This window comes from Arachis duranensis, chromosome 5, assembly GCF_000817695.3.
Source record: "Arachis duranensis cultivar V14167 chromosome 5, aradu.V14167.gnm2.J7QH, whole genome shotgun sequence".
NCBI classification, from domain to species: Eukaryota; Viridiplantae; Streptophyta; class Magnoliopsida; order Fabales; family Fabaceae; genus Arachis; species Arachis duranensis.
Genome location: NC_029776.3, coordinates 105063026 through 105075604, shown reverse-complemented (window position 1 = coordinate 105075604; position 12579 = coordinate 105063026). Strand labels below are relative to the sequence as shown.

General features: G+C 33.4%; 3 protein-coding genes across 5 annotated transcripts in view; 1 reads left to right on the top strand and 2 right to left on the bottom strand.

Moving 5' to 3' along the window:
* LOC107490995 (short-chain dehydrogenase TIC 32, chloroplastic) overlaps positions 1-1344 on the bottom strand; it is a 4575-nt gene extending 3231 nt beyond the window's left edge. The window contains exon 1 of the mRNA XM_016111785.3: positions 1176-1344. Coding sequence (XP_015967271.1) covers positions 1176-1263 — 88 coding nt within the window. The 5' untranslated portion in view covers positions 1264-1344. The remainder of the gene's footprint in view (positions 1-1175) is intronic.
* Positions 1345-2798: 1454 nt separating this feature from the next.
* Positions 2799-6274, top strand: LOC107491131 (SKP1-like protein 21). Of its 2 annotated transcripts, XM_016111899.3 has the most exons (9): positions 2799-2941; positions 3297-3563; positions 3692-3913; positions 4052-4243; positions 4315-4425; positions 4596-4674; positions 4868-4968; positions 5147-5328; positions 5607-6274. In XM_016111899.3, exons 2-9 carry the CDS (start codon positions 3528-3530, stop codon positions 5746-5748), a joined length of 1065 nt encoding a protein of 354 aa, XP_015967385.1. In that variant the 5' UTR covers positions 2799-2941; positions 3297-3527; the 3' UTR covers positions 5749-6274. The 2 variants fall into 2 exon arrangements, with proteins under 2 accessions (XP_015967385.1, XP_020999187.1); XM_021143528.2 differs by lacking the exons at positions 4596-4674; positions 4868-4968.
* Positions 6275-7462: 1188 nt separating this feature from the next.
* LOC107491132 (uncharacterized) overlaps positions 7463-12579 on the bottom strand; it is a 5398-nt gene continuing 281 nt past the window's right edge. The window contains exons 2-10 of one of the 2 annotated variants that reach the window (XM_016111901.3): positions 12067-12291; positions 11358-11494; positions 11179-11223; positions 11054-11107; positions 10325-10429; positions 10014-10217; positions 9693-9778; positions 8124-9103; positions 7463-8023 (exon numbers count right to left, since the gene is read on the bottom strand). In XM_016111901.3, coding sequence (XP_015967387.1) covers positions 7797-8023; positions 8124-9103; positions 9693-9778; positions 10014-10217; positions 10325-10429; positions 11054-11107; positions 11179-11223; positions 11358-11494; positions 12067-12283 — 2055 coding nt within the window. In that variant the 5' untranslated portion in view covers positions 12284-12291 and the 3' untranslated portion in view covers positions 7463-7796. The remainder of the gene's footprint in view (positions 8024-8123; positions 9104-9692; positions 9779-10013; positions 10218-10324; positions 10430-11053; positions 11108-11178; positions 11224-11357; positions 11495-12066; positions 12292-12579) is intronic. The other variant, XM_016111902.3, reaches the window with a different exon arrangement.

Here is a 12579-nt window from a genome sequence, read left to right as displayed (position 1 = left end):
AATATATTTAACTAAATATTTATTTAAAAATTTTTAATTATCAACTTCCCATCAATTATCAATTTTATATAAATTTAATTATTCGGTTGGTCCTATAGTTTCGTAAAATTTTCAATTAGGTCTCTATACTTTTTTTCTTTTTAATTGGGTCTCTGTATCCATTTTCTTTTCAATTAAGTCCTTCTTGATAGTAATTGGCTTAATTTTATAGGGACCCAACTTAAAAAAAGGAATTGGTACAAGGACCTAAATAAAAGAAAAAAATGTAGAAACCCAATTAAAAAAAATTTGGTATAAAGACTCAATTAAAAGAAAAAAAAATATAAGGATTTAATGAAAATTTTACAAAACTATAAGTACCAGTGAAATAATTAAACCTTTTATATAAAAACTGCATGTAAGTCTTCACTGGAAAAAATTGCAACAAAATTTGGAGAGGAGATTAAGAGAGTTTATTAGTGTTAACGGTTAACAATTAAAATACAAATTACTCTAGTCAACTTGGATGATATCAATATTACACATCATAATATTTTTCAATTTGTAAAATTATTGATTAATAGTCAAATTAGTTTTAAAAGATTACATATGAATTAATTTAATTTAATTTAAGATTTTAATTTAATTCTTAAAAAATGATAATGTGGATTAATTTAGTCTTTTTGTTAATATTTTGCGGACAAATTGACTTATACATCGTTTTTTCAAAATTCATTTTAAATATTGACCCATAAAACTACAAACTAATATCCCATAAAGTGTAATAACTATTATTTATATTAAATATCTTTATCTTAAAAAATAATTAGAAATTCCAATTCATTTTTTAATTAATTTATTTTTACTATTAAAAATTTAAGAAAATGTATTAATTAAGACTTTTAATCATTACTGATATTTTAAGGTAGCCTTAGCCCTTAGGTATAGCAAATAAAAAAGTTTTAGATATAATATCACATGATTTTTAAGAAAAGTCAAAATTAGACAATAGGGGCAGGGTAATAAGCTATCCTAGCTTAGGGAGACAAAATCTTTTGACCCAAAAGTGAAAATATGAAAACTTTAATATATTCAGGAAGAAATTAAAGAAGAAAAGAATGGAAGTCACAATTTTACATTAGTAATAAGAGAAGTTAAATAATAAATTAAGTATATATATATATATATACATAAACCTGTGACAATAGCAGTGAGGCCAACCCCATCGATTCCATGAGTAACTTCTTCAGCAGTTGAAGAAGCTGAGAATCCAGAAGAACACATTATATTTAATTTGATGAGTAACTCTTTCACTCACTCTGTGACTGATTTTTGATAGTGTGTGTTGGGAGTGATGCATGTTATATATGACTTTGTCACGTGCCGTCTTTGGATACCATCCTTAAATCATTGCTCTTAGTCTATCATTTTAATTATATTCTTTAGCCGGCTAAATTAAACCATACACTTTATGTTCAATATTTGAGATTAATACTTAATAAGATTATCAATGGGGTCCTAAAATATATATATTTTTTCTCCAATGAGTGTGTATAGAGTGTTACTAAACAAAATTTCAGATGTGGACTTATGAACTATGTTTTTGTTGTCTCTACTCATTTGAACATATTACAACAAGCATCACAAATAATTGGTCATACACACACGCAAGCAAGTGCTTATTTAGGGTAGTATCATACACACACGCAAGCAAGTGCTTATTTAGGGTAGTATCATACACTAAAAACAAACAATTTACTTTTTAACAAATTTTAATTAAGAGGAATGTTAGGACCAGCAGTTTTTGTGTTTTGTAACTAATTGGCTATCAATAATATTTTTAATAGTGTGAAATTATATTCAATAGTGGGAGATCACTCACTTTTCTTTTGATAGTTAAGTGTTAGCCACAAAACACAAAAGTTACTGACCCTAGACTTTTTCTATAATTAATAATAAATTAAATTTTTGCATCCGGTCCTTTTATTAGAATTTAAGAAAAAACACCTGTATGAAAGAATAGGATGAAACTAATTTAGCTAAATTTGTTAGCTCAAATTTGTGGAATAAAATAAAAGACTTTGTTAGGTAGACAATAGTTTTTGTGAATAATGTGAACAATGAGCTCTAAAATTAGCCCAATAAAGTAAAAACGCATTACACCCTCAAATTACTTACCTAAATCTTAATATTAGAATAATCATCCGCACACTTAGTAAATTGAACATCCGATATATCTATTGTTTACATTTAGTATTTTCATTGTCTACCTATACTTTTTCTAAAATAAAAATTAAAGACCGATCTAATAATTAAAATTTATCAAAGACTAAAATATTTTATTAATATTTTCAAAAATATTATGTGTATACAAAAAATTAACTACTATATATTTGTATATATAGGTACATATATTATTTAATTTATTTTTAATATATTTTATATTTTAATATATATTTTATATGAATAACTGATTTGGTAGCTGATTTTTAGTATACACATAACATAATTAAAAAATATTTTGGACAGTAATTCAAGGTATTACTCTTTTTTCTTTTTATTTTCTTAATTATTTGAGATGCAAAATGATGAATCATGTTTACATTACTCTTATATTTAATTATTTGCACAAAAAGAATCATGTAGACACAAAAGAAACACCAAAATTATATTTACATTCATGAAAGAAAAAAGATAGGTGAATAAAAAAAACCCAAGAATCTGGTAAGGAGAGCCCACCAGGCCCAAACGTAACTACCATGCACGTGCGAGGTCACCGTCGTTGGATAAAGTCACGTGACTGAACTCCATGGATTCAACCGCATCTAAATTCGAAGATCCAGCTGAAACAAAAAACAAACCCTACCCTAACATATCTACTTAGCTTCAGCTTCAGTGTTCTTCGATCTTCCTCCCTCTTTGTGCAGTGCATGCTTCCCTTCATTTTCTCCTTTCATTCAAGGTACTTCATGTTCGTACCTCCGATTTTGCTTTCTCACTGTAATTCCAGAGAATTTATCGTTTCAAATGGATTACTTTAATTACTTCAATTCAGAGCCATGGAAATGAAGCACTGATATCTATGTTTATTATAGAACCAAGTTCAATATGAGATAGAATCTGATTTTGAGATAAGGCTTCATTTCGTTACATACTGAGATTGCATTTACTACTCCAATGATGGATTTATGAATGTGATTATGTGATAATAAATACTTTACGATCCAATGTAGCTATGCTTGCAAGATATTTCTCATTATATGGTAAATTATTTTTGGTTATGTTTGGGCTGAAGTTCACATGGTTTTGTGTGTTAGGAGAGGACTTGTGGAAGCTTTTCTCATAACAATGCCACTACACTTGTTAGAATCAGAGTCTAGAACTGTTGCAATTCGTGGAGAATACTTCAAGAGTCTCTACGTATTTTCCAAACCCAAGTTTTTGAACAAGTGTGAAGTTTTCTTTCTGTTGTAGTTACCCTGATACTGAACTGGGATAATTTTTGTGTTGCCGAAACCCTAGTACATACGAGCTGTGCCATTTCTCAAATGTCTGAAGCTTCTATGGCAGTCATGAAACCTGAGGTACATATGTAGTTTCGTTCTATCTTTTTAGGAGCCAAAATGGGGTCTACTCGTTATGATATTGTAAAGGCTATATTCTTTCCTGAGCAGTTCATTTGCTGATTTCAATTTTCATTTGGCGCTCTTAGATGAAATCTTATATATGGCTTAAAACTGTGGATGGTTCTATTCAACAAGTAGAGCAAGATGTAGCCATGTTTTGCCCCATGATTTTCCAGGAAATACTTAAGACAGGCATGGGATCTTCCAAAACTTATGCCATATCTCTTCCACAACGTGTCAATCCTTCAATCTTGGGTTTAATACTTGACTACTGTCGTTTCCACCAAGTGCCAGGCCACTCTAATAAGGTCAGCAGTAATTCCAGCTTTATGTATGTATGTATGCATATATGTATGCATGCATGCATGTGTATATGATAAAGATACTAGAAATGAGGCACAGTTTATATGTCAATTAATGTTTGCATGGGATTGCTTCTAATGCAGGAGCGGAAAACCTTTGATGAAAAGTTTATTAGGATGGACACAAAGAAGTTATGTGAATTGACATCTGCTGCTGATAGCCTCCAATTGAAGCCTTTGGTTGACCTGACCAGCCGAGCACTTGCTCGGATTATAGAAGGAAAAACACCAGAGGAGATTCGTGAAACATTTCATTTGCCTGATGACCTCACTGAGGTGTGTGATGATAGCCAAGAGTGACACTCATGTCTGCAATAAAATTCTTATTTATATTTGGTTTTTGACAGGAGGAGAAACTCGAGCCTCTTAGAAATGTAACTGATGATCCACGTATTCGACTTCTAAACAGATTATATGCTAGGAAAAGGAAAGAGTTGAAAGAAAAGAAGAAACTAAAGGTATTCGCTAATTGCTAACACCTTTCCTTTTAAATATTCTTGTGGTTTGCATATTGAATGTTAATAATGTTGCTTTAAATTTGTTTACATTATCATTATTAAGAAAATGATGCTTTAAAGTTTGTGTCAGCCAATGTTGCAACCAAACTAAAAAGCTCCATGTGTTTCAGAATGTTGACATTGAGGAGGAGCCTAAAGATGAGCGCTCAGTTGATGACCTTCTTTCATTTATTAATGGTGCAGATGGGGGTGTGTTATGTCTTCCACCCTCACCCCTTTTCTAATTTTAATTTGTTATTACCTTATGTTGCTAGATGGCTTCCTTACCTTTCCTTTTTTACCTTCCTTCTGTTTCCCTTGTGGGTGAATATAATAACTTGAATGCATGCTGTCTTGTCTTTCCTTTAAATCACTTCTCTTAAGAATATATATGATTTGGCAGATATAAAGGAAATGAGTGCAAATAAGAATAAAAAGAAGAATAGGAGAAGGAAAGGCCATGCAAAAGATCTTTCTTTGGAAAATGTCAATGAAAACAAAAGGGTTAGACTCTCAGTCTTTGCCACTCTCTTATCTTTCTGAAATCACCAGTTGAATGATGTGCATGCTGTGATCTCTTATTCTCCTGGCTTAGATGAATACATTTGTTGTCTTGGCATCCCCCCGGGGGAGTTCTGCAAAGAGTATGCTTCACATTAAATTTCCCTTTTATATGTCTTAGGAGTTGGATTCTGTTCCCTTTGCATGTCACAATCACAATGTTGACAATGCCTTAAAGGCCTCTCCAAGCAAACACTCACAGACGCAAGATTTACCTCCCATGAGTTTTTCTCCAAAGCTCGAGTTTATTGATGGTGATCTTGATGATGAATTAGATCCTGCAATGAAGGAGGAACTTGACAGGTTAGGGATGTGTTTGTGGTAGTTATTTATTTGTTTTTTGTAAGAGAATGAGTTCGTCGTTTTCCCTTTGAGTAAGTGTGAGTTCAAAGTGTGTTCTAAGGCTACCTGTTCAGTCATTTAATCTGGTTAAAATGATTGGATTTAACATAGACAATTCTTGTTTAATTTCAATTGGCTTTTATTTTTGCTCCAGTTAGTCTTTCAGCTAATTGCTGAGTGATTTTTTTTCTTTTGTTTTATATTTCATTTTTCATAATTTACTTTGTTTCTTTTCGTAGGGAAGTGGAAGATTTTGCTCGAAGATTAAATTCAGATTGGCCCGAAAGGATGCAAATTTTATCTTTGGGCCAAGACAGAAGACTAGTTCCAATTTCTATGAATAGCAATGTTTCCACACGCATCTTCACAGGTATGGGTTAAAGTTGAAGAGATCTGGAAAGCTAGCAGCTTAGGTTTTGCTGTTCTCTGCATCTTGGATGGCAAGTACCATGAGTGACTTATGGCCAAAATGTAGTTTCTTGTTTCACCTAGATCACTTTGAAGATGGGATCTGTGCCGATCCTGTTTTCTTGTACTTATTCTGGGTCTTAATAATATTGGTCAGCTAAAAGTGATTTCATTGTCATTTTTTGTTTTCTTTTCCTTCATTTTATTTGAGTTATAGAAATGCTGTATTATACCTTTAGACACCATTTGCGAGTTGTTCACTTAAACACTTTGGTCATTGTGATTATGGTTGAGTTGTAATTTACATATTTTGGTGTTGTTTCTGGATATCAAAGTTAAGTTTTGTTTAGATAAATCAGTTTTTAGGCAATTGGCCATTTGATTTGTACTCTGCAATATTGTGAGTTGACTTGAGTGTAGAATAGATATGAAACGAACTATAGCCATTTCTGTCTTAAATTTGTCTTGGTGTACATGAATATAGTAATACGTATTATGATGAGAATCTTCTGGTCCCTAAAGCTGCGTTTATTTTTGAGAACAGGACAGACAAGACAAGATAAGACATTAAGAACAAGACATAAAGAACAGAAACATAGAAAGAAACATAGAATTTAGTGTTCTTGTATTCTGTTTGATAATAAAGTAGAACAAATTATGAAAATCTAATTTATTCTAATTTTTTCATTTAAAAAATGAGAAGAAAAATGTAATAATAAAAAGTATAATTATAAAAATTAACAAGAATAATGAAAGAAAAAATAAAAAATAAGTTGTATTCTTTGTTAGTGTCTCTGTGTCTTTTTTGTCGGGATGGATACAAAATACACTAATTCAATATTTCTGGATATAATGTCTCTGTTCATATCTCATCTACTAAATATGATTTTGTATGATTTTGTGTTTCTGTCTCAGTATCTCGTCCCTGTAAACAAACGCAGCCTAAGTTCTTACCTGTATGTTTCTCTCTATTACTTACCCAAATGATAAAAAGCTTTGCTATGTCGCGCTTAGTCGACCAGCTATTTCTTCATACATATGGAAATGGCTTACACGAGAAATTAATTTTAGAACAGCAACCACGTAGATAAAATGATGAACGATTTGAAATTGTGAGAAAATATCAGGTTAGTGATATAATAAGTTTTATTACAGACTTTGACCAACAGCAATTGCGAACGTATTACGTAAAAGAAAGTTTGAGTAGCGAATTGATATGTAATTTTTGCGTCGATTTCTTGAACTAAATTACAACTTTGCATATAAATTATAGAATTCCATTTAGATAACCAACATCTCATTCTAACAAATTTTCACATGAAATTCACGGCTATAACTTACAAAAACGCAAATTCGTACATAAAGCCATTGATAGCTCTATATAGCTCAATGGGTTGCTGCATGCACAAGGCGGGATTCGAACCCCCAACACTTGCTTAAGCGGACTAGTGAGCTAACCACTAGACCAACCCAACTTACTTACAAGTTTGTGCCAAACAATTTAAATACTTTCAAGTTAAAAGTAGCTAAGTAAATTTTTTCCATGAGCATTTAAATCTTGTACAATTTTTTCCAATATTCGTGCAGCTATAAGTCTATATGTTTTCTTCTACACTCCATAGTTACCCCAAGATAATGTATACACAAAAAGATCAATTTTTTTTTTTACCTTTACACGCTAAAGTGATAAGGCACAAAATTTAGTTAGTTATTTCAAAATAAGGGGGAAAAAATCTGCTTTAGTACAGAAAACATTCAAAATAAGTAAACAAATTTATTCAAAAATCTTAGCAATAATACCACCAAGAAAAAGAACCTGACTACCTAAATCCCCTATGACATCATTTGAACGAAAGGGGCAGAACAAGACTCTGGCAAAACCTTACCTACCTTCCATATTGTGACAGAAGACCATCGGGTAAAACTGGAACTTCTGCCAAACAACAAATTAATTGGCAATAAGTCAAACTGTGCATATCTGTATAACCAAATTAATTCAATTTCTTCTTTCCTTCTTCCTATTAGGCAGCTGTCTTTTGTTTGGGAATATATTTTATCTTGGTTCCCTTTTCAGGCTTCATTCTGTGATTGGATTTAGCAACCTTCGGGGCTGCAGCTAACCGCTTCACTGTAACCTCAGAAGATTGACATACTGCCATTCTAGAATCCTGTATTTCCTGGCATCCAGGAGGTTCATAGTCGGAAACAATCAAAAGCAGATGATTTGATGACATAGCTTCTTTCCATCCTGCATGAGAATTGTTTTTATCATTATATTAAATAAGAAAAAGACAGCCGGATAATAAAAATTATAAACCATGACAAATGTGTGAAGTAGCATAAGTTACTTTGTTCGAGAAAAATTTTTGCGGCATGGCTGGATAATAACTGTAAGCTTCCTGGATCCATTATCCCCTCTGTATTGGAAACATTAATCTCGAAACCGACATCACTACCATCTGTACTGCACGACCTTAAACAACTTGGATCTGACTGGTTCTGACAATCTCCATTTTCATGAATTGTATTCACTTCTGTCTCACCACTTTGAACTGGAAGTGGATTTTTAGTTTCGTGCCAGCTAACTGGTCTCCAAAGCTTAGTGGCCATATTGTTGCCATTCTGGACAAAATCAGGATTCAATGGCTTATTCTGAGAACTATTCTGGTTGGCCAGATTGTCAACATTGCAGTCTGCTCGAGATGCCACTGCATTACGCTCTGATTGGCTGCAATTCCCTAGAGTAATTGATATAGATCCTATCAAAACTTCATGATCCTTATCTAGGTCTGGTTCTTTCTCTACTCTAGCTTCTGGAACCATCCTATCAATTCCTGGTTTTGACTTTGGACTCCAAACTCTACTACCATTAGCTACCCTATGATCACGATGGGTTCCATATTTTTGAATGACTTCAATCTTTGAAAGTGTTGAGTTCTGGCTTGTATGAGAATCATTCGCTACAGCCCATTGTGATTTTTGCAGACCCTTCTGTCTGGAAACTGCTGTGAGCCTACGATTGGGTCGACGTGCCGACCGTCTCTCAATATACTGATCACTGCCAAGATTGTAACTCGATTGAACGCCATCTAGTCCTACATTTGTGTCAGAGCATTGAAAAGGATCATATGAAGGAGCGCTATCTATGAATGTTTCCAGATTATGTGCTTCAGAATCAATAGTAGCCAAAGATGCTTCTGCTGCTGATAAATCATCTTCTGCGCTCCCAATGTGCTCTTCAATTTCTGCCTCATGCCTTTGTTCCCTTGCCTTCTGGTCTTTTTGTCTAAGCTTCTTCTGGCGTCTCCTCTCCAATATCTCAGCTTGTCTACAAATATAGAGCATATTGTCAAATAAAGACTAAAGAGTCATATTATAGACACATCAATCAACAGTTTTCAAGAGTATGATTTCTGTTCCATCTATAGCAACTTTTGCTAACCTCATTGCATAGGCATCATATGATCCTGAGTCAATTTAAGCACATCCTGGAGGTACTCATAAAACTAGTAGCAGGTAAAACTAATTGAAAAGTTGCATTACGAAGTTCCATTGCACAGGTGGAACGGATAAATTTACTAGATCTATGCATTAGAGTTTTGTGCTGTTCAATGATGTCCTTACTTTTCATTGAACCCATTATTCGAGTTGACCAATCAAGATATAATTCTCTCATAACGCAAAGGGCCTAGCACTCATTGTAGGTGTGGGTTATTTGTGTTGGGTCGTCATCTGTATTGATCTATCATTTTATAAGATCTCTTATTTTAAAAATTAATAAAAGGATTTTGTTAAAGCTCCATTCCTGAATTTCATTCAATTATGATAACATCCCCATAAAAGACAATAGATCAAGAGACCTTTGTTTTTTTTCCACGCTTAAAATCGCTATTTATTGCTCAAATGCAACCTGCTACCTTTTTTGAGCAGCTTCTTCCTCCTCCACCAGCTGCCTGTGGCACCTCAAGGCTTCAGCATCCTTGTCAGCAAGCCATGCCTTCACCTAAATTAAAGAAAAGTTATAAACTATGATGACCGACTCAAAGAAGAAAATTGTAAAATCTACACACAAGAAAACATGTACGCAAAATTTAACAATATTTCATTTTATGAATATCCAAGTGCCCTGATCAGCTGGTCTACCTTAACATTCTAAGAAGAAGCAGAGCTTTTGAAACCAAATATAAAAATATAAATATATTTAAAAGGGACATGTTTTAGAAAAAGATAACACTCACCAACTTCTGTTCTAGCAAGAAACATGTGCAAGCAACTAAATTTCTTGGTTCAAGACCAATTTTTCCAGCCTCTCCATCAAAAATATATCTTTGCATTGACACTGCAGTCCCACATAAACATGTTTTTTCACTAGCATCATCAAGGATAGTGAACAACTCCTGGGAAGATAAGGGAAAGCAGGAAGACTGAGAGTGAACAATATCCTGCAAATAATTTAGATATATACTGCATGAATGAACCATATATGTGTATTTAACTGTGTTTTAGAATCTGCTTAAATAATAATGGATCAAACCATTGTGCTGCTTACCAAAAGGGCAGCACCAGCCCTCAGATAATACTGTGGTAATGAAGAAAATCCTGGCTTTTGTAGAAGGGTTGTCAGAGCTTCTAAAATTGAAGATGCTGGAACTTCCTATTAAGAATTAGAAGAAGACATTTAGACTAATTTAGGGGGAGGACGAAAGAGATGTGGTCTGGATCAAATATTTAGTTTCTTAAGTATTCATATCTTTCCATAGCATAGCATAGTATTCCATTTTATACAAAGCTAAAGGATTAAGCAGATGCTGGAAAACTAAGATTCACATCTGAGAAGCAACAAATACAAATCTCTACAAACACACATGGAATTTCCATAGCCAAATGCGAATAGAATGAAGTCTAACAGAATATAGCTCATAAAACTATTCCATAAATGAAAGGTGCAAAAGTAGTATGCCCTTGGAAGTACTAAATATACAAAAAAAGAAGGCAAGACAAGGAAAAAAGAAGCATACACTAGAATTTCAAGACTTCCAAAGCCTTAATCTATAACAAGCAACTGAGCACTTGCCTTAGTTAAGATGAGTGTGTGAATTGGATTGGAGAACCAAAGTTAACTTTAGTTCTTTTCCCCCACATTTCATCTCTTACAATCACAACCTATTTTTTTTTTATCTCATATATCAACACTTACCAGCACTTAAGCAAAGTGATTAACAGTTAAGTAACTTGAAGAATATATAGATCATTCATGCAAGAAGAAAGCAGATTTTACCTCCAGCATCACATTCTCAAACGATACAACTTCCTTTGCCTCTTCTATAGAGAGCTACAAAAATGATTCTGAATAAGACAACAAATTAGAACAAGTTGCATTCTTTGTAAGATGATGAAAGTTACCTTATCCCAATATGCTCCTAAAAGGTCCCTATTTTTTGTAGAATCCTGTATATGCAAACAGCATCAGCAAAAAATCGAGGTGTACTAGGAAAAGGAACAAGCAGACTGTTATCTAGAGCATTAAGTAATTGCAAAACTATGATATATACTTAATTATATCTATCAAATCTACATAAAACCTTATCAAGCTTTTTCAATCGATGGTGTGCACGTATATGTCTTCTATAATTAATGGTGGAGCAAAACTCTCGAGAACATTTGTCACACTTCTGCAACTGAACCTTTACAGGATAGAGCAATGGCCACCCTGGAAGTTCTGCCAAATGAATGAAAAAGTTATTATAGAATAGAAGGCCCTATAATGAAATAAATCTCTCTGTTAAATGTTCGAAAGTTGCCCATGATACATTTTGCATATAACTTTGTTAGCCTTGAAAATAGGCTAGGCTAGGCCAGGCCAGCACAAAAGCACAGTAGTACAAAGGTTTGTGCAGCTGCATTATTTCTTCTTGTTAGAGACGCATAGTGGGCACAAGGGCGCTCAGATTCTGTTATGCTCGAGAATTGACAGCTGACATTTACTTATATAACAACTGATTCTAAGTTTGTCATGCTATCAAGATTTCTGGTATATATCTACAGAACTTTAGAAATTTAATTAAATGACACATGAATATTCACTTCTATCTCTCCGAAACTCCCTCAACATTCCTTTCTTACTTTCTTTGGTTTTTCTCTCGGTTACTCTCCAGTGCCAGAATCTATAGTTCCCTTTTCATTCTCTTTAAAGGCCGGCTTGTCACACGGTTAAACACACACTTATCAATCCAAATGCACATAAAATTTGACATGAACATTGAAGAAAGAAAGAAATCTAAGTTTCTGAACCTGGAAAAGAATTGCTAACACCCTGCTGATCCAAGGCATGAAGTAACTGAATCCACTGAACAGGGGTGTCAGTGGCCCTTGGAAAAGTGAAAAAAGGTTCCCTGCCAATCGCTTGTCTGATTATTGTATCTATTCTATCTTCCGTTTTCACCACTTCCATACTCCCATCATAGCCCTTCGCTTTTGCTTTTGCTTTTTCTTTTGCAGAAACTGCCATCTATCTACCTATTCATAACACACACAGGATTATCAAGCAAATTTCCACTACTCTCTCTCTCTCTCTCTCTGCATATAATTATTATTCATAGAACGCATTCGAATAAGGGAAATGAGATAGGTGTCAACACACAACTAAAGAAAAAATCGAAGAAACAACACGATCGTTCAGCAACGAAAAGATAATAAAAATTAAATTAAATTAAATTGAAAAAAAATATATTACACATTCGAGCTACGCTTTCATCGTATACGATAGAAACAATGAAACCTTAGATTTTACTTTGTGTGAACAAA